The following is a 22,504-nucleotide window of genomic DNA, read 5'->3' as shown; positions in this document are numbered from 1 at the left end:
TAGCACCACAATGGTATGCACTTTTACATTGAAGCGTCCCGTTTGTTTTTCCCGGTGGATGTTGTTACGGAACATAAGACAAATGGTTTACTCGAACCAAACACCGACCAATGTTCGGTAGCATGAAGAAAAGGGGAAACAACAGTTGGGTAAACTTTTTTACATGATAAGCTCCCATTAAGAGGATTCATCGACCTGGAGGACGCTCGTCCTACTGCATATGTGTGTGGGTGTGTGTGAGGATCGATTCGTTGTTTCTTTCATTTTCCACCAACCCAACGTAACGCTTTCCGTTGTAAAGGGAAAAACTTGCTCCTGCCGTGCTGCGTTGTTTTCGGAAGCCCCCAAACTATGGCCGGAAAAGTTGAAAGCTGCTTAATTTACTGTAAGCGAGTGTGTGTGTGTAGTATGAGTATGTGAGTATGAATTATTTTTCCCCTCCACTGTCGTTAATGTAAGAGAATGTACTAACTATTGTCCTCTTATGTGTGTGTGTGATTCTGCACAAAAGGGCTTACCACTATTCATCTAAAAGTGGGCTAAGTGGAAGGCACACTGCTTCGTGTTGTTGTGTTGCAGCATAATGTACCCTACTCGTGCACTGATACAACTTTTTAAGAGGGGCAGAGAGAGAGAGACACAGAGAGAGAGAGAGAGAGAGAGAGAGAGAGGATGTTTCCCATCCAATACATTTTTCCCCCGCTTGCACTTTGCACGGAGGCAACAACTTTGACGTGTTTGCCCGAAAAATTTCCACCGGAAAATGCTGTTCACTTATGCTTAATTTTCGTCCCAGAATGTGTGTGTGTGTGTGTGTACTTCGGTATGTTGTACACTGTCTTCCCATGTGAAGCATCATCACCAGCGGCGTCGTTAGGTTTTTTTCTTTTATGAAGCTAATTGTGCAATTTATTTTTTATCACACCCTCAGCACATGCTTCCGTGCTTGATTCCAACCGATTGAATTTGAATCGGACGTCTGGTTCCAAATTCGATACGCCCTGGGAAATAAAAATTGCTTGCATCTTGCTGCCAGCGCTCACTCCCTCAACCTGCCGTCGGGGTGGGCAATGATTGGCAAGCAATAATTCCAATTTCAGCTGATCCACAAAATTTAATTTCTCCTTCGTTTCCTACTGCTGTAGAATCTGTGGGGGTTGTTTGGATGTATGTGTGTATGTATGTGTGCATGTTTCCTGTACAAGAAATTTCCGCAAGTCAACAATCCGCCCGCCATATGTGATATGATTTTCGAACAATCTTCAAACGAAGGTGAAAGACAGCACTTCGTTCCTAGCTCACAAACAAAGAAAACACACATACAACACACACACACACACAAACATCTTGCTTCCGAGGGGGTAAATGGATTTGCGGCAGAGAGGCAAGGTGCGGGAAAATATAAATGATTTTTCCGCACCATTACTTCCAATTTTGTGAAATAGATGATAATTCAACTTTGCTTTTCCGATGTTGCCTCGATGTGCCGTTGTGTGGCTCGATGTTCGGTCCGCGCGCAAACGGTGGTCTTTCGGACACGGGACACGTCCCGTTTTCTGACCCTTGCTTTGCTGGTGATCCTAAACAGCGGGTGAGAGACAGGGGGATGTTTTCCCCCTCTTTTTTCTGTAGTGATTCACTCGAAGTTTTCTCCCTGCAGTGTCACAACATGCTGCGAAAGAGCTACGGCACGAAGCAAAGCTCGAATGTGACAGTGTCCGGCATTCGAATGTGAGCACCATCACCACCACGCGAGGGTGGGTAGGCCCCCAGCTGCATCCGTAAGCACTGAGGAGAAGAAAGAAAAAAACGAGAGTCTGACGGAATGACGACACGGTTTTTACAGGGAACCACCGCTGGGAATTTAATCATTCCGGTGCAGCGACTCCGCCCGTAAGGGCTGCCGGGCAGCCTAGCTGCCGGTCTTTAGCGGAGCACTGATGTGCTCTACGGCACGGGCTGAACTTTGCAGCCCTTTGCTCACTGCCCGGGCCGACACATTCACTCCAACAAAAGACAGCCTGGTGCATCGGCTGGACCGGGGAGAAGCACGTCGGAGTTGCATTGAATAAACGGCTAGTAAACGAGAGCTCGTACGTTCCATTTTCCCCTTTCTCGGAGGGTTTTTTTGCTTCTAAAAGTAGTCCAACAGGAGACAGGAGTCGACCCCGGGCTAGCGCGTGGATGGACTTTAATATTTATGATAGCCCGACTGCTGATGTGTGTCTGCTGCCTTCACTGCAGCACCAGTGTTTGAATGATGGGCTGGGTGTGAGTGGGGTGTCTCGGGCAGCAGCTCTTTGACAGGACGTGCACACACACGCGCGCGCGCACACACACACAGGAAGAAAGCAAATATGAACAAGTGATCAACGAGTAACATGGTTGGGTGGGTGATTTTTTCTTCCTTTCTTTTACTTCACTTTTGCACCATTTCTCTCCAATGACAAAACTGATAACGATTGGCTGGAGAAAGCAAAAGGAAGAGGAAAAAAACGACTCAAGCAACAGCCTCCACTAAAAAGTCATGGAGACGCCCGGTACTTTGTAAGAAAGCTGCATCAATCCCCAGCACCGAAGCCATACATCTTTCCCCCTCCCCCCCCCCCCCCCATTCTTCTAGCCTTGCTTGCTGCAACAGCAAACCAAAAAAAAGAAAGAAAAACAACGCTCACAAGACATCGTTAAGCAACTCCAGACTTCGGTTGTCGTCTCGCGCGCCCTGACGCGCAGCCCACTTCCGGCCACACGGCCCGAGTTTGGGACGTGATCAGATTTACTGATAAGCTTTGCGGACTCGCTGCGGATGTGGCTGTACAGGTGGCACACATACACACACACACACACACAAACTCGCACGCAGAACCTGAACAGCTGTGCTGAGGGAGTAGAATTTCTGCACAAGTGAGTGAAGGAATTTGTTTGGCCAAGCGAGCTGAATTCTTCTACCCGCTTTTCCCCAGCCGGGAAAAAGAAATTGAAAGCGATGAACTTTGTCATCGTGTACCGATGGTGTGCGGCAGGGGGGGGGGGGAAACATAGTCGTAGTGAGCACACTCGCACACGTATAATGCTTGCGTGCAGCTTCAGTTTCAGTGCCACGGTCTTTAAGGTTAGCCATGCGAGCTAACTGGCTCGTGTCGTGTGTGTATCGCAGGGCATTAGTTTTTTCCCGTGTTCCTACGGCATGGTAGAACCTGAGACAGAGCCAGGATGCAATTGGCTGGAAAAGCGCCAGTAGAGAACGCGTATCAGTCGTTGGGCGACGGTACACCATCCTGTAACTCGATTCCATTTTTGTGTTCATTTTGCACAGATCATTTAGCAATCATTGTGCGGATGGCTGACAGTGTAAGGGAAGCTCGGTGCTATCGGACGATGGTTGTTGGTGTGTGCTTCTTTTTTCCTCATTCTCTCTCTCGGTTCGTTCTAAAGAAGGTTCAAATTCACTTGACTCACGATTCTTTATTCGTCCGGGCACAAAATACTATACAAATCATGATGCACGTAGTTTGTCAACTGCTTTTGTTCGTTTGGTGGCGCACAATGGACGCATGGAAGTACTGAATGATCCACTAGCTTGCTTGTTTTCATTGATCCATCTTCGCTGTGTTTGCTCAAGACTCGACGGTAGCTAAAGACTTTTTTTGGGTATTGGAAGAGTTTTGAAAAGAATCCGTTTCGATTGATGATATCATGCGACACACCCAACTAATGATGAGAGCTTGAGTGAAATAAAAGAGGGCCTAGCATCTGTACCGGTCTGGTGGTACAGTCATCAACTCGTACGACGTAACAACATGCACGTCCGAATAGACCGTGCCCCCATACGTAGGACTGACTATTCTGCTATGGTAAACAATAAGTCACTGAAAGCCAAGCTCACGTCACCAGTGCGTACTGGTAGGCCTTGACCGACTGTGGTTGTTGTGCCAAAGAAGAAGAAGAAGCGGCATCTGTGCATTCAATTTTATTTACAACAATTTGCATGGTTTGATGAGCTTTTTGAACTTTTTTTTTATTAGTTTTTTTGTATTCAGATTGTATTTTATACACCAAAATTGTAAATTATTGCCTTGATGCATTAGTTTTAATTTTATTCAGTTAGAAAATTTGATAAATAATAAACAATGGTTGAAAATAGTTAATAGATAACAATAATAAAAAAAATAATGCTTGTGAGCTAAACAATTGCATTAAATGGGCAGAGTACTTCCTAAGGTTTATCAAGATTAAACGAATTTTTTTTTATTATTCAGGAAAGAAAGCTTTGCCATATGGCTGATCATTAGGATTGGTTTCCAATAAAAATCAAGTAATTCAGTTTTTATTCCATAATTCACTTAAATCTAACCTATTTTATTGTTAAGACTACATTTAGTATCTGCTTTAAACCTTGTTTATCTACATGCGGGTGGAGTTAATTTTTAATTATTCCTACTTGGGTTGTTGTTTTTCCATTCAGCTTGATTAATTGTTTTCCCTTATACAATACATATTTATATTATACAAATTTATTCTAAAGTCTGGTTTTATCAATCTATCGAACGGCAGTACTCTAATTTTGAGCTTTTGTGCTATTTTATTGAATAGTTCCCAGTTCCTCTTCCTCTCTCGACATTCTTATAGTTTGGGTTGAATGTCTTTAACATAGCCACAATTTTCACAAGTAGGACTTTTAACTAAATTATATTTAAATTTAACTCCTGAGTGTATACTTTTTCATTGGCCAACAAGTAATGTTACGCACGCGATTTTAAATTTCTTTTTTTTACCAATCTAATCGTAGTAACCATTGTTTATCGTTCCAAGTCAAAATAAGATGTTTCTGGAAACACGAATTATCCCGTCCGAACGGATATTCGGGTAAACTTGGGAGGATAAATTTAGTATAAAAGTAGGCCATATTTTAAATAAAGCAGGATTCAAACGCAGAAGCTCTTGGAGTAAAGAGGTTTAATTCTAAATATCGGAAATAGGACAGAGCCTCTGGATTTCCGAGCCAAACACCCCCTTCCGTCTGCATAGGCTTCCCAACCTTGGATCAGAAGCAACTAGCGGGAAGGACTGGTTAGTAGGCGAAGTATCAAATACTCTGTCCACTCTGCTGCTGTTTGTTTCTCCTCCGTTACAACCCTGCAACTCTTGCTGAGGGCCAAACCTTCGCGTGGCCTGCCGGAGAAGCTCGGTTCGTAACAAGTAAATATAGCTTTTTTGCTCCGAGTTCAGTTGTTTACCATTTATAACGTTGAGCCATACGTTATACGTGGGTTTTGTATTATTGCAGTTGATAGCTAAGCCATTACTAAAGATTGAAAAAACGAATCATTAAAATCACACAATCAGCATTTTGTAGAAATTTAGTTTTGTAGGACATCAGCATCATGTTATAAACAGTGTTACACCTAAGTATTTGGCCTCTTGTCACCTCTGTAAATCTAATGACACCCCTTGACGCCTTTCATTCAAATACAGTTTTGTTCATTTTGCTCGGCTTTAAAAAAGAAAAGTCAACCAAAAGACGTATGACGGCTTAGAAACCTCCTGTGAAAAGCAATCACACAAAAGCTTCCTCTCATGACACGGTGCACCGCGTACTCGTAGCCCACACTGCCACCTCTAGCGCTGCCGTTTACCGTTGATCAAAAACGTGCTCTAATATTCATAAGACACTTGACACTTTGTGTGCTCTTTTATCATGCAGCCCTATGTGTGTGTGTGTGTGTGTGTGGCTTGATTTCAACGATTTTACTTACTTTGCTCACCTCGTTTACGCTGTCAGTGCTTTTTTGCTGTCTGTGTGAGTGTGTTTGTGCTCATTTGGCTGAGGAAAGAAAGAAACGGTCGTAAAACTACTCCCACCGATGCTAACACGTGAGCATGCCTTTGACACTGTGTGCTTTTTCCTGCTCCAAACGGGAGCACATCATTTCCCTTCTGATTATCCACACCGTTTTCGCTGGTCTCCTTGCCGGCGTAGCCGTGTATCACGTTGCCCACCATTACCGTAAGCAGCGTCTTTCAGCCTCGTTTGCCTTTCCATCTTTCTACCTATTCAGCCAAAAAACACCCCGCAAGATGAAAGGAAAATCTGCCTTGCCCGGCCACATTCCTCGTTTAATATTTCATAGTAATTATGATTACACCACTTGCACAACGCAGCTTCAGCCTTTCGCCTGGCCACAGGATGGCGGGCAGGGTTAGTGTGCTCAAAACCGAGCAAGCAAGGCGGACGAAAACAACCCCGCCCCGGTGCACCGGATCGGCCAGAAGCAGCGCAAAGCAGGAGGCCTTTTTTCTCGTTCCACCGAACGACCGTATCATCATGCTTGCGCGTTATCTACCGGGAACAGCCTTCCGCTTCCTTCGGTACCGGCGGCATGGGTTGCCATTGCTGGCTGCATGGGAAGGAGAAATCCTTCAGCCCAGATCCCAACCACCGCTGGAGCAAGAGAGCGCCGAGTGGTTCAAGATTTCCCGCTTGCTGTGTCAATGAGGCTGAGTGTTCTGCACTGCACGGTGTGAAGCACGCGCTGCTCGTTTTTTTTTTACGATTTCACTCGTCATAAAATCACGCTAAAAGGCTCTCGTGCATGGATGGATGGGGAATGGTGCATCCTTCTTTATTTTTTACGGCTATACGTCAAACATCATCCACACGTTAGCGCGCGCGCACACACACACACACACACACACACACACACACACGGCCGGGACAAGCAGCACCTGTGCAGGGACATTACCCAAATGCTGCATTAAACCAAAACCATCGTCAAAGATTTGCACCACCACCACCAGCAGCAGCAGCTAGTTGATAGTGTGCAGATAACGCAGGCACACACACACACACACACACACACACACACAGCTTGGATGAAAATGAAACTGGATGAAAAGACATCGAAATGGAGCTGTGATTCTTCCGTCTTCTTGCATCCTCAAGAGGGTCGTTTTTCATTCATTGCGACAGCGGCATTGCACGTTTTCCATGCCAGCGAGAGTGATATCCAATTATTCTGCCGTATTTAAGAAATGAAGCACATGGTTGTTAAACAACAGGGAAATGTTGTTTTGTGCCCATTGGTAAGTTGTGCTTGAGATAAATGAATCGTTTAGGAAAGGAAAGTGTTGAGGACCGACCACGGATGTCGTTTGGCTCGATGACGACAGTTCATATTCATTTCGTATTCATTGCGAATATTCCCCCGCACAGGGAGCGCAAAAACACACAAATGCATGGACTTGCAAAGCGTAAAATCGTGATGGGAAGGCAAATTTGTGGTCATAAATCCATTGTGCTCTCCTGAGTGTTTTGCCTAATCACTATCATCTCAACTCATTTTGTCAACCCGAAATCCTTCCCGCAGCGCAACTTAACTTTACTAATCTGCATTTTTCTACCTCTTTTCACCTTCTTACAGTTGCCTATCTGAACCTTGGAACCTCGCTGATAGCGCTCGGCCGCTGCCAGGAAGCGGCCAGCGTCCTGCGAGAGGGCACCAAGCTGGACGGTGCCGGTTTGCGCGATCGGGCCGCCCACGAGAACGCCCGCATCAGTGCGCTGCTGCAGCTCGGCAATCTGTACGCCGATCAGGGAAAGCTGCAGCGCGCGCTGGCCATCTATCGGGAGGCGTTGCACACACTGCCGGAACGATATCCGCCACAGGTAAGCGGCCACTACCTACCCTATTCCTATTTTCACAGCCCGTATCATTTACATTACATTTTCGTGTCCTTGGACAAGCTCGTGGTGTGATTTGAAAGTGGCACAGGAATCGCATTACTTACCGTTAGCGGCAAACGAAGGCAGCCAGCGCGGACCAACTTTATGGCTTCATAAAGTCACGTGCCAACCACCGTTATCATGTATCTTCATTCACCGCTCCCCTTTCCACGCCGACCCCACCGGACCACAAGGGCTAAGCGGAAGTGTTGAAAAGCTTTTAATGATTTCCTTCCGTTCCTGGTTCCTCGTCGACCTCGGCGGTTGGGGGAAGACACACCATGGGCCATTTCTTCCCTCGTTCCCCCAGGCAGACTAGCTGCCGGAGCCCTCTGCTCCGGAAACCGAACCAGCTCCAACTTCGAACCGTCCCGGATTCGAATGCGCCCCCGTTTATCAACCGTCTGCCACCAGCATGAGCAACCGGGCCACTCGGATGGAGCACCGTGCGCACGGGGGAAAAATTATCACCGGAAATGGCAAATCCGGATATCAGAGATTTTTATAAACACTTTGCCGTTGCAGCCCCACGCTACCGTTCGCCGGTTCACCGTGCGGAAAAGTCTGCCCGCTCCTGCTGTGCCCGGCCAGACTGACCAATCGGTACGTTCGGGGGTGGTTTTGGTTCGTTCGTTCGTGTGCCGGTGACGTTTCATATTTATAGTTATGGTTCCACAGCTGGCACCACACCTCACTGTTCCTGCCCCTTTGCTTTGCCGGGACGGAGAAAACCACTGGGATTAACTACAGGCAAGGCGAGGCGTCAGAAACGTGGTACCAAACCTACCTACGATGGCGCACGAACGGATGAACGTATTTCCGCTATTTCTTTGGGTTGATTTTTTTCCCCCGTCGACCGGAGAAGGAGTGAGTGGTGACGGGAGAAAGGTGAGAGAGTTGGAAAAGTGTTTACACTTTCTTCCCCATTTTACCTTCCCTTCACACACACACCTTAGGGCGGGCTTTTCATCATCAACCGGGTTTGGGTCGGTTTTCTTTTTTATTCGTTACTGCTACACCTCGTTAACTCGTCGTTTGCTAAACCGGGGAGAGCACAAACACACACAAACACGGCACAGGATTTCACCATCCATCTCATCCATCTCCCTGTCTATACCGGAGCGTTTGGGTTTGGGTTTTCCGGCTTTCGCCCGAAATGGATCGTACCGTTACGTTTCCTGTTTCGTGCTGTGTAAGTCACCGGGCGGTGTTGCCTCGGTTAGCCGGCGGAACGTGCTGGATCGCGCCCAGCAGTGTACCCTAGTGTACCTGCACACATTTTCAGCACACCCGGGCTGCTTGTATAAACATGCTCGCTCGCATGAGAGCTTGCCCAAAATTCCCTATTGGGAAAAAGTGAGAGAGAGAGAGAGTTTCCCTTCTGCATCTGCAAACCTTGCGCATGATTGCAACGCCTCTAGAAAGTAAAAACAATCCCACCAACTTTGCTGACGGAAAGAAAAACCTATTTGGAGCGAGAAAATAATACAAAAATAAAGGAAAGACCAAACCCTCAATGTCCAACTATACTAAAGACTTCTTTGTGTGTATTTTTTGCCAATCTGCTTGCCTGCATCTTGTTGGGAGAAAGCGAAAACCGAACCCCCGCTTCACATCCTTATTTTATTACCAACGGTTGTATAAATTGGAAATTTTATTAGTCTTATAACGCACACCAACCACCTCGCCCACCTCGAAACCCAGTGCGGAAATACGTACCGGATGAACTCGGTGGACAGCGCAGCGGTGCTAGGCAATGTAGCAACAAGCAGGAGCCTACCAAATCGCTCACAATTCACGGTGATCCGCCTCGGTGCAGTTTAGTTTTATTAGATCGACAGTATTTTCTGACGTTTTACGAGCTGGCTTCGCTCGTTAGGGTTCTTTCGTCGTAGGAGTAGACAGTGGGAGTAAGATGCAGTGGCAACGAACGAAACAAGAGTGAATAGTTTGGTCTGTGTAGTATAAGTTTAGGTAAAAGTCATTGGCACATAATTTTTGATTTTTTGTAAAGCTGGGTAAGATTAACACTTTAAGCGCCGTGTCATATAAATTCGCATGACGGTTTTGCTCACCGTTCAGCTTTGCATCTGACGCTCAGTGACTCTCTTGAGAACGAATGAGGTAGGAAAGAGAGAACGAGAACGACATGTGCTACGCCGCTTATCGCAATGAAACAAAAGAGTGATAACAATCGCACGAGAAACTGTCGCTCTCATCGCTCTCTTGCCATGCGCTACGTGCTCACTCAAAAACTGTGACGTCAGGCTGGCGGTCAAAGTGTTAAAGTATGGCAAGGATTGGAGAACTGGTTAACTGGAGGAGCCAGACAAATGGCAAGCGAAATGTGAATGATATCGTATGACGCGTTGAGTTACCAAATCCAAGTTAATGTTAGTTATTGTCTCGAAAAGAATCAAGTTTGTTTTCTTCAACGTTGCACAAATTAAGGACAAACAGCAATAGAATGAGAAAGAAAAACAGTGAGCTCTCTCTATAATCCTTAAAGTATCCGGGTTTCTTGAGTATATTGGATTTTATTTTCAAAGTCCAAAATTAAATTCTGACTTGCTTCTTCTACTTGGCGTAACGTAGTGCGCGGACATGCCGGTCTTTACAGGCTTTCGAGATTAAATTCATTACCACGCAGCCGGATAGTCAGTCCTTGCTATGGGAGGACGGTCCCGTCTAGGCTTGAAGCCATAACGGGCATGTTATTGAGTCGTTCAAGTTGACAACTGTACCGCGGGACAGCCCCGTGCTGTTATCTGACTTGATATTATCACTAGAATTAGATAGTTTTTTCAATTTCCATTCCAAGAAAACGGTTGAAGATAATTTTCAAATCTGTTAAAATAAACTAATATCATGCAGTGATATGTTAGGGTAAACATATTTCAATGTGACCAACAAGAGCTTACTAATATGTTACTGAGGGTTACAACATTCAATTTTTAACTGTTTGCCATGTTGTACCTTTGGCATAGAACGGGATATTAACATAAATAATTCCTATCATTTAATCGAACTGCTTTGTAAGAAAAAAATCGTATGAAAAGTTGTTAAATACACCAACAGCATCAAGTGCACATTGTGCTATAAATGTGGTTGAGTAGGATTTGTGAATCATTCTTTCAGTTGAAAAGTCTGTAATGAATTTTTTCAGCTAAACAAGTTTTAATAATGGATTCAACAGAAACGGAAGTTCAACCAATTCATACCAAAAAGGAATTAAGCTCAAAACAACTTCAAAACTATAACATTCCATTAGCAGCTGAAGCAGCTTGACCAACAATAGTTTTGGACTGTTTTAACATAAATTCCACCTCGTTCTAGTAACATTTTGTTCATTTCACTAGTTTCTCATTTCACTCCCTGCGGTATCTAATAAACTCGCCCAACCAACCAATGTGGTGAATCCACAGAGCCAACCACCCATCTCTATACCGGAACCCGTTTTGGGAAAATAAAGTCAACTGAACGAATTTAATCTTCATCGCGCCAATTTCGCCCTACAGGGGTGTTGTTCCACGCTCACTCACCACCGCCACCTGCTCTGGGCCCAACCGAGTGGGAAAAAGTATTAAAATATTTACAAACCCGGTACCGATTTGTTTACGCAAATCCAACAAGTGAAAGTTTTCCATACTGTTTGCGCGAGTGTATGCGTACATGTATGTGTGTATGTGTGTGTGAGCAATTGTGTCCCGACGCCAATGTGTCCTTCTTTCATTCCAACCCTTCCCGGAACAATCTCTCTCGCTCTTTCTCCCTTCGAACTGGTGTGTCGGTGCTGAAGGACGACTTTTCCGGTTACGCAAGCGGAACAAAATGCAAAATGTTTCCGGCCAACTTGATGCTTTTTTTTCTCGCCCTAGCTCTTTCTCTCTCTCTCACACTTTCTAAACTTGGCTTCAACGGTTTCCCAGCCAACGCACAGCACCCTTCTTGCCTTGCGCTTCTTCCCATAGCCTGATGGTGCGCACGTGAGATATGAACATGTGTGTGTATAGACTGGGAGACACAAAAAAAGGAACAAGACGCAACTTTTTGCCCAACTCTTCCACAGTGTATAGCCCCCTGTTTGCCTCAAAGGGTCCTGAACATGGGGTGTATGTGTGTGTGTGTGTGTAGATGCAAAAAAGTTGTACACAATCTGTGACAACGAAGTTGCAAATGATTACACTTTGTGATAAACTGGGAAAAAGCTCCTGTTTCCTCCGTGCTGGCTCAACGGGAGAGAAAATATTTTCCCGCACCAAAAACTTCGCTCGGCAAACGGTTTTGCTTGTTATGCTGCTCTGGGTGAATTACACATGTGAAGTTTGAGCGGTAAAGCAGTACCGGCTGGTAGACAATTTTAGATTTGTTCGCTTCTTGTTTTTTTTTTTTTTTGTTTGCTTTCGTTTTTGCCACGTGGGCTGTTTATGAGCGAAATAGTGAAGGAAAAATGTTTAAAACACAAAGTGCTGTCACGTTGATAAGCTCTTTGTGTGTGTGTTTGCTTTTTTTTCAACGCTCCAAACAACTCACTCGCCTTCTTCAGTGTTGTTGGGCAATCCATCCGTTGTTGTATCAGTGTGCCTGGCGGCAAGGGAAGCACTTTCATTAAAAGAATGTCCGCTTTCGGGTGCAGCGACGAGATCTTTGGAGACGTTCTTAATCATCCAACTTCATCTTGCTCGCCGACTTTCGAGCGGGCCGAGCGCAACTTCAAAGCAGCACATCGCTGCTAAACGCAGCTGCACCGTTGGAGAGAATAGTTCTGGCACGGAGACGTGGTTTGGTGATGTGCGGCACTATCACAAATGCGGGGCAGGGTGTGTGATTTATGAAAACAAGTTTATTCTTAATTAGTTTCTGCAGATTGTGCACTTGCTCGCAGCAGCCCAAGGCTGTGGTTGCATGGCCAATAAAAATGCATGCATCATCTTTGCGTCGACTAGCGATAATTATATTAATTTTACTTTAATTTTAATTTAACTATTTAATTCATATTTTTATTAGTTTTGTAATCAACAAGTCCAAAAATTCATGCAATTCATAACAAAACCATTGTAAAGTAAAAAAAATAACAATAGTTCACCCAACGTGAAGCGTTTTCGATGCTTTGCTTCGCTGCGCATGTCATTTTCGCAAGCTCACGCTCATTTCCCTCTGTGAGCTACTGGATGAAGGATGAAAAGCTGCGAATAAAATGGTGTACGAGGGGAAAGAGACACATTCACGTGGTGCTTGTTGCTTCCAGCTTGTAAAAAAGAAACATTTCACGTGCCGGTACCGCGGGTTATTGCACTTGGAGTGGTCACAAACACGCTACAATGGTTTGTGCAAGAAGAGGACGTTGTTGTTATTGGGATTTTATCAAATCGAATTATTCAGTGCTCTCTACTTGCATAGGAGAACTAATAAATACTTTTACATATTGTAAGTTTTGATAGAAATTCAATAAAACACAATAATTTGTAGACTATCATTTAATAAAATTGAAAGTCTTCGTAAAAAACAAAGAATCAACCTTTCAATGAATAGCTTTTACACTATTAAATTATCATTCAGCATTCGCTTTATTGAATGTGAAACTCACATATTGCTATCAACAAAATCGTTAATTTAACACATAATCGTTTACCGCATCATAAACCCCTTTTCCACCTTCAATCACGCCTTATCATTTTATTTCCCCCGAACGGTCACCATCATCATCTGCCGGTGATAAGAATAACAGCTAAACACGTTGCGGATGTTAATAGCTTATTGCTTCACCCATTTCAGCGCACCATTTCGCTTCTCACATTCATTTTGCAATACTTCTTTTATGTCTTTGATACCGTTTTTACAAAAAAAAAAAACACTCACCCTACAACCTATCCAATATCAGCGCGCTGAGCGAAATGATTGCTCTAGCGTCCCGGCCATGGTTTAAATCTTTTCCACCAATTCAATTCACACCCCGTAATAAACGTTTATCTATTTGGCCATTCCCGTCCGAACAGCGATCTTCCACACCGTGTTGTGTCAGTGTTCCGTTCCGCTTGCTTACCTGCTACGAGAGCTTACGCGGGTAATGGTCAACGTCTCATCGCCAAATGTCCTTTGGGAGGTGGTTTTGCCACAGAAACCTGCAGCAGAAGGACGCTCCGATAAAGATATGTTTATGGCAGGAAATTGACTCACCGGTTCGATTTTTTGCCCTCCTCGAAAGCTGGGCACAGGGCACAGGGGTTCACGGGGTAAGGTGAGTTTGAAGTCATTTTCACTCCATGTGCACGAACCCGTATCGGTTCACCCCGGTAGAAGGTACGGAATTACCCTATTAAATTTTATACCATTTCAAATAAAATAAAATAATCAATTAAAGTTTTCTCACCCTGTGAGTGGGGGGGCGCCAGCGTCATCAGCCCGGTTGGAAAATGAGCAAAGCAATAAAGTTTGGTTTTCCTGGCTTTCTGTTATTTTCACGAAAAGATGTGGAAAAGTTTCGCTTTGCAACGTTTATGCTCGATCATTTTGGTGAGAAAGTGCATTTTAGGATGAAATTAGCTGGCTTTAATGGCTGCCTCTCGAATGCACGAATGTGTTTGTAGCAAAAGCAGCAAAATTTAAATGGCTTTTTACGCTTAGCCCATTTTCAAAAGGAGTTTGAAAACATTTTGAAAGAAATTAAATTTAATGAAGCTTTTTTCGCTTCGTTGTTGGACGCGCGGGAAAGCTAATCATCTGTCCCTTGCACTTCCGAGTGCATTCCGTATGCAGTTCACAGAAAACAGCCCTTAAACGTGCCGATGCTTCTTCACTGCTTTTAAGCATAAATGACATAAAAGAGAAAGCACCAATTTACAGTCGATCGTTTGAAAATTGTGCCTCTCGGTGGCACATCCGGTGGCACGAAAAAGAGAACATAATGAAAAGGGGAATTCAAGAAAATGCACCCACGGTCGGAAATAATTGGATAATCATTTCTAATTAGAAGCCTCCCAGTACGGATGGTACGCTTCTTAACTGTCAACTTATCTCATTTGCACACTGTCCGGTGCCATTGTACCTGTCTCGCTCGCCATTGTTATTTTTTTTTTGCTGTTCGCACATCTTCCCACTTTCCCCAATGATAATGAGACAATGAGGTCTCTGACTTTCGTCGGCATCCGATGGACCGATATAACTAAAAAAAACGAAAATCTAATTTTCCCTCCAACAACTGGCGCACAACCAACCTTTGCATGGCCAGCAATTTGGTTCACCCATTCGTTCTCGTTTCTAGGTCATCATCGGTCAATAGACCTGCGCCGAGCAAAACGAAGCAATTGTGCACTTTTACGATTATGGGTCAACATATTTTTCTGTCCCCAGTTCCTCACCACTTCACCACTCAACACTTTTGTTTCTACTTCTTTTTGCCGTTCTGTATTACTGCTGCATCTGTTTTTTGTAGCTGTTCTGTGGACCGTCGGGTCGAAATTATTGCGCACATAAATGCGTTATTGTAGCACGGTTCGGTGGGTTTGTGTATCTAAATGTCCGGTACGTGTACGCCGTGTACGGACAAGCGAGACAAAATTGCTGCTCTGTTTGCTTGTGAGGTATGTCCGGTATGTCTCGATTGGGACAGCATGATATGATTTCGTCGAACGAATGCGCACCGGATTGGGTGGAATGCAGTGCAGGGCGATGGTTGGGATGGAATAAAATGGGTAATGTAATTTCGTTTCATGGTGTGCCATAACGAAAGCATTATTAACGCTTTATGAAGACTTTACTTTCAGCCAGTTCTAGCATTTCTATCGCAGTGCCATTTCCTTATCGTGTACATTTTATTAAACGCTATTTCATTTCGTCTGGTACTGCTAATAGCATTATTTGACGATATATTAAGTCAGTTTGCAATTCATTGGAAAGGAAATGCAGGATTCAATTACATTTGTTTATAGCTGTTAATACAAGCATTGAGGTTCTAAATTTCTAAGGTTTATCTGCTTCTTGCTATAGCGTTTAACTATAAGCACGTTACTATAAATTGAATAAAAAAAACCCACCTACGATCGCGAAAGTCTTCTAGCTTTATCAATTTTAACCTTATTTCATGGCTCTTCATACACATTTCATAGGGATTATAACGCTTAAATGCAAACATACTTATGCATTTATAGATCTGCTTAGCAGTTTAGATGAGCAGCCGCATCGATTACGAACAGAAAATCCATCTACAGAGAAGCACAAAAATCATTTCATCATGTTAGAGCTAGTTTTGATTATATTTAATCAGTATTGTTAAATATTAAAATAAACATTAACGGTTAATTCGATGGCACAGTGGTGTTTTCCTTCAATCCCGATAGAGGACACTATCGCAGTGGAGTCGTGCTGATAACCGAGCAGTCCCGATAGCACGATAATTCCCGAACGTGGCAAAGGTTACGATCTTTAGCCATTCTTTCACCGATCCCCGAACCAAGCGACTGAATTTTTAGCTAACTAATGTTGCTTAAAAACGCTTGTGTATCTCACATTTATTATACATTCGGGTGAAATAAAGAATTCTGTTGATAACGTCTTAAGAAGTATTATATCAACAAATTATAAGAAATTTATTTTGTTCTACAACGAATTACGGACACTTTAGAAATTTTTATCATGTAATATTTTTTAACGGACAGATTTAAGTTCATGTTTTAAATTACGGACGTTGTGATTCCTATTCCAGATAGCAATAAAAAAATCGCTTATAATTTTCACATTCACATACACACTACACTGTTTTAGTTTTGATTGTCCTTAAAGCACCGACAAACCGACGTGACACTGGCGTTACAAAAGTGTCCCATACGAAAGTACTGTCATTTACCAATGAAGCGATCACTTCTGTCAAAGTATGCTCTGTTCACTGCTGCTTCGATGTAAACAACTTTTCTAAATACAAATTGCGAAAGAAGTGTGAGGCACGATTTAGTGAGAATTATTGGACAAAACACCCAGGAAAATCATTTTATAAGTTTCCAAATCAATGCAAAAGATGTGAGAAGTGCATAAAGTAATACGCATTGGAATTTGCGAAGAAAAACAAAAAGGGGATTTAGCAGTTTCTTTTCTGTGTCAGTGTAGAAAGCGAATCATTATAGAGATGGCGCTAGTGTTTAACGTATTTTCATTTGAAATAAGGAGACAACTTTTGAAGCTCATTTTGTTCGAAGTGTCACGTCGGTTTGTCGGTGCTTAAAGGTCCGAACATCCAATACTGAGTGAGGTTGTCTTCCTCGACCGACGGTCTTACTGAAAACCGGGTTTGAAAGAGAACAGGTAGTTTTGACAGTTAAAATGAACATTGTTTATGTTTAGCGATGGACGTTGCTGTGGAGTGAATGAGAGTTTTGTCAGCATGTTGCACACATTTCCAATTACTAATAAGAGCAATTATAATGATACACGACTCATACAAGAAGCAGATCGTCCGCATTTATCATTCGTCGGGATTAGAATGCTGTTTCTCTAGCACTCGTAGATGCATTTGAACCGAAGTACTGCTGTGCGATTCGCTGATCTTCCCCGTACGGCCATCTAGGCACGGAGCACATCTATCTACAAATATCTCTGTTTTATTACTATCGCTGAATGTTTCTTCTTGTTGTTTTACCTGTTTAAAAACATAATTCCATGCAATAAATCACAATTAACTTCGACTATTTCGAATAAAATAATTAAAAAATTAAGTTGTTTATAATTCTATCCAGAATTTAATTGCTATTTTAATGAAATTCAGAGCACCATGTGATATAACATTGTTGTTGTTATCTGAACCAGATTCATTAGTCGAAGGAATTACATCGGTGCCGGTTTTTATAAAAACTGATGAGAATGTTCTCCGCTGGTAATCTGATCGACAGAAATTATTTATTTACCGTGGCTTGAGGTCCTACTAGAGGTCAGACACATTTTAAATGATTCTAATTCGTCTTCTTCTATTTGGCGTAACGTCCTACGTAACCATACCGGTCTTTACAGGCTTTCATGACTTAATTTATTACCACGCAGCCGAATAGTCAATCCTTGCTACGAGCGGACGGTCCATTCTAGGCTTGAACCCATGAACCCATGACGGGCATGTTATTGAGTCGTTCGTGTTAACGACTGTACTACGAGACCGCCCCTGATTGATTCTAATACATCATGGGAAGTAGCTAAAATTCAAAAAGAGCTATGTCCAAGGAAGGGATATGAGGAAATTTAATAAAAACATCACGAGTTTCTGGAGTTTGGAGCTACCCGTTGAATTTAAATCATTACGGTACCTCAAGATCAACAAAGAATTTTGATTTAAACGAATTATTTCAGGAAACAACCGTACAATGCCTACTTGACGTGTTATTTTCTCATCCGTAACCTAAACTTCTCATCTCATTTGACTCATCTGAAAATACGTATTACATCCACGCTCTCTCCGAACAATGTCCGCTCATTATCGCTCGCTTGTGCACTCCCGCAGGGTATCTACCATCGGCTCGGTGACATCTTCGCCCGCCTCAACCAGTGGAGCGAAGCGGAACGGTTTCAACGGGCAGCCCTTGAAGCCCAGCCGGATCACATTGCTGCCCATCTGTCCTACGGGACGATGCTGGCCCGTAACGTAAGTATCGTACGATTTCCAATCGTATCCCAATTTGCACATGACAATCCCGACACACGCATTCACAACTTTACTTTTCATCTCACCCCTCTCCGCACTACAGAGTAGCCGAACGTCCGAGGCGGAGCAGTGGTTCCGGAGGGCATTGCGGCTAGCACCGAACGATGCCAGCGTACACCATCATTACGGTAAGTAAGCGAGCGGTTCACAAGTGCAACCGGCAGCCATATCTCTCCCCCTCCTCCCCCCTTCCAATGATAAGACATACAAATTGCTCCCTGCATCGATAAGCACAGCGGGGAAGCGATCAGCAAGCGCCAGCGCCGGAGTAAAAAGTAGTTATTGAAAAGCACAAGCATTGGCAAACGACAATCTGGTAGAAGATTCGTTTTTTTTTTTTTTTTTTTTGGTGTGTATACCCCAACGAAGCTTTGATCGTATCTTGACCCGCAAAACTAGAAACCATTACGAGACACGAGACATCTTGGCTCTGTTCTCCCATCCTCTGGTCTCGGAGGGCTACAGAGCGACAGAAAGGGATGACAAAGCTACCTTGCAAAGAGTTCCTTGAAACGGGTTCGTTGCCATGCACCTTGCCGTTCCCTTGCGAGATTCCCAAAGCGATGCACAAACGTCAACGCCATCATTAGTCACTGTCGAGAGAGAGCGAAACGGGGCACTCGGTACGCTTTTCTTTATTGTTATACACCCCTACTCTCTATCTTCATCACCCCTGTACAACCTGCTTTCAGCTGGGGAGGGGGAGAAAAAAGAAAGCTTTGTTCACCCGACTGCAAAACTTCACTCGACTCGGCTGTTGTGAATGTGAGTTTGCATTCTTGTTATGTGTGCTTCCTTTCGCTGTTGCCCGCGTCGCACCCTTTTCCACCAACGGTTGGGCGACTAACAATTCAAAAGAAAATCATAACAATCAACCACCCATCATATGTAACAAGCCGGTCGGAAGGATGCTGCTCTGCTGTCTTCCTTCACTGCCAGGCGCCAAGACGCTGCAGGCAAAGTCGTGCATAAGATGACGAGCAAATAAATTGAATAGATTGCGTCGCTCGCAAACCCCGTCTCGAGGATGCAGCAAACGGGATGGGGGCAGGGTCGGGTTGAAAGATTTGAATCAGAAATAATATATCAAGTATCCAATTAAGGAGCCTGACGGATGCGACCAGATGTCAGTGCTCTCTGGGTGAAAGCTATCATTATGCTTTCGCTTGGAGGAAAGCTTGCGGAAGGTTGTGCAGTTGTGCTCCCTTGACTGTGGCTTATCTTTGCTAAAGTGCAACTGGCTTGCCAGATAGATACACACTTGGGGGTTTCCTTTAGCTTTATTTCAATGTGTTTTTTTTTTTGAAAGTTGTACACTCATTCTTTACTTTCTTCTCATATTCCCCCTATTCCTTTAGCTGAGTTTCTCTCCTCCCAGCGCCGAACGGAGGAAGCGTTCCAGTACCGGGTCAAAGCGGCTGAACTGGCCCCGGAAGACTACGCCCTGGTGATGGCGGCCGCATCAAGCCTACGGTTGCTGGACCGCAAACTCGAAGCCGAACGATGGTACAGGCAGGTAAGCAGCCCATTCACAATAGCCCCCGATCCGGCTCAATCCCAACGCGGCGCGCTGATGAATAATGATTAAATCATTATTAACCGCTTCTTCTTCCTCTTCTTCTTCTTTTCCCGCCACTCTTTTTTTTGGGAAGGCTGTGAAGCTACGACCGCAGGAGGCCCGAGCCCACACCAACCTGGGAGCAATTTTGCACCTGCTCGGGCGCACGCAGGAAGCGGCCAACAGCTACCGGGAAGCGCTGCGCCTGCAGCCGGACGATCTGACCACACTGTCGAACCTGGCCAAGCTCGGCGTGCCGGCCATCTCATGAAAGGCGAACCACCACCGCCGGGCGGGAAGTGTCCGGAAGCCCGGAAGTTGATTGCTGCCGCCCGGCACGGGACGGACCGGTACCGGGGGCGGTGCGTGTTGAAGCCAAGCACCGCGAAACGACCGGATGCACCGGGAAATATGCTCGCTGGGAATTGATCGGACAAAACGTTGTTGTACAGAAAGAGAGGGAAAGACAGGACGTGTGTGTGTGTGCACACGGGTGCGTGTGTAGAGTAACAATAAAAAGAGAGGAATTTATGAAACCAGACAGGAAAGACGACAAAAAGTATATAGCTAAAAATTGATTGTAAATAACAAACAAAAAAAGGGAAAACCAAACAAAATGAAACGGACTGGTGTGTTGAAAGTTTTTGGGAAAGGATTTGTTGCAAATGCAGGTGTACGCTACGTAGGCAAAACCAAAACATGCGTAGGTTAGTTAGAGAACAAAATCGATTGAATAGTTTGATAAAGGACGGGTACGCGTACTAGGAAAATGAAAAGAGCATTAGATTCAATTGTGTTGGAACTTTGTTGAAAGTATATCTGAAAAAAAAAGAAAACCAAAACCAAACAAAGCCTAAAACTGGACGGAAAGGAAATGATTTTGTTAGTTGAGCTGAAACATGCTGAGAAACCGAGAGTTTGACAACGATTTATTACTGTTTAGTTTCTCTACCATCGAAGGGATTGATGCGAAGTGCTGTGCTATGAACGGTGGCTACGGTTAGTGTTGCCCTTTAATTCCATCAAACTTGGCTGGGGTCTCTGCAGCGCCCGCTTATCATACCTATATTGTACATACAAAGTTTATAAACAAAACAAACAAACAGAAAGCATAGTGCTGTATATAATTGATAATCAGACAACAGGCGCAGAAAAACGAAACAGAATGTGGACAGTTGTTGGCCGACCAACAATGTGCAAACAACGCGGACAGTACGGATGCAACACAAGGGATACAAATATTATCATAAAATCACACACTAGTAATAAAGGCAGCAACTTCCCCCACCCTCAAACAAACCATTCCATCGAAAGCCACACTTGTTCAGAGCGGGAGAGAGGCAGAAGTGACGAGAGAGAGAGAACAGTGCAGTGTTGAGGAAATGCATTCCAACTTGCATAAAGTAGAAATGGAACTGTAATTAAAGCTCGTTTTACTATTCGGCCCCCTTCTGGCACTAAGGGCGGTTAACAATAGCAATTAATCGCTCTTTTTCGTGCACTCTTGCTTCCTCTCTCTCGCTCTCTCTCTCTCTCCTTCATATTCTCTCCCTCTCAATAGGTGTCAATCAGGCGTTATCGCTCGAACAAACATTGCCATTCTGTTGAAATTGTACAACCAAAATCACACTTCACCAGCACACGGCCGCAAACAAACGATAAAATCGTTTCATTATCATTACTGCGTTCAATCATCAGACGGTTGAAAAGAATACTCATTACAATGCATTACATACTGAAACGAACCCTGTAGAAAAGAGACAGAGTATGTATTCGTGTGTGTGAAGAGCAGGGATGAGATGAAGCTTTTTGTTCTGTTTTTGCTGATAATGAAATCGAAATGCAAACAAACGAAACCGTGCTGGACGTACGCTCCCAAGCTCTTCATTGCATCGAATCGTTGTTAATAGGAAACACTCACACCCGACGCAACACACACACACCGAAAGCGGTGAGAGTGCAATCAGTGTTGTTGCTGTTGCGAAAACAATAAAATCCTCAAAAACAATAAACCAAGTGGTGCAAAGTAAAACTCGAATGCAAAAATAAACATACCCATCTTCTTCTCACTCCCGCACCAGACATCCGCACCAGGCAACCTCCCCCAGAAGAGTATACAATATACATTGACTACATGGGTTTACAAAACGGAACCTACAAAAAATAGGTGCATACAGTGGCAAAAGCAAAGAACAGGTTTAGTTGCAAGTTCCCCGGGGCAAACGAAAAACAAAACCAGACCAGAAATGGCAACCAGCTGTACAGTACGGGCACGCTCCGGTACTGCGAACATACATTTATGAATAAAATGCAAATTTATTAATGAAAATATGTGTAGCTTTTGTCGCGTTTAGCTACAGTACCGTCAAAGGGTAAGTAAAGGTTCGACCTCGACTCCGTTTTTCACACGTCTTTCATCAACGCCCCAAGATAACCTTTCTGATGGGGCGTTTTGATTTTCAAAATGCTTTGGCAAAACTTTCCCGCTTAGCAAGTAGACACACTTGAACGCCCATTTGAACCCAAAATCTCGCACAAGTGTTGG

The 22,504-nt window shown here is 44.1% G+C and overlaps 1 protein-coding gene across 2 annotated transcripts in view; it reads left to right on the top strand.

The window, feature by feature from the left end:
• The window catches only part of LOC1280064 (protein O-mannosyl-transferase TMTC2), a 163,518-nt gene extending 141,230 nt beyond the window's left edge, over positions 1–22,288 (top strand). For both annotated transcript variants that reach the window (XM_061662923.1, XM_061662924.1), the window contains 5 exons: positions 7,422–7,666; positions 18,201–18,341; positions 18,445–18,529; positions 19,760–19,917; positions 20,054–22,288. In XM_061662923.1, the coding sequence (XP_061518907.1) occupies positions 7,422–7,666; positions 18,201–18,341; positions 18,445–18,529; positions 19,760–19,917; positions 20,054–20,230 (806 nt within the window). In that variant the 3' untranslated portion in view covers positions 20,231–22,288. The remainder of the gene's footprint in view (positions 1–7,421; positions 7,667–18,200; positions 18,342–18,444; positions 18,530–19,759; positions 19,918–20,053) is intronic.
• Positions 22,289–22,504: the final 216 nt, after the last annotated feature.

Source organism: Anopheles gambiae, chromosome 3 (genome assembly GCF_943734735.2).
Source record: "Anopheles gambiae chromosome 3, idAnoGambNW_F1_1, whole genome shotgun sequence".
Taxonomy (NCBI): domain Eukaryota; kingdom Metazoa; phylum Arthropoda; class Insecta; order Diptera; family Culicidae; genus Anopheles; species Anopheles gambiae.
Note: the sequence above shows the minus strand (reverse complement) of the source record. Positions and strands in the feature narration are given on the sequence as shown.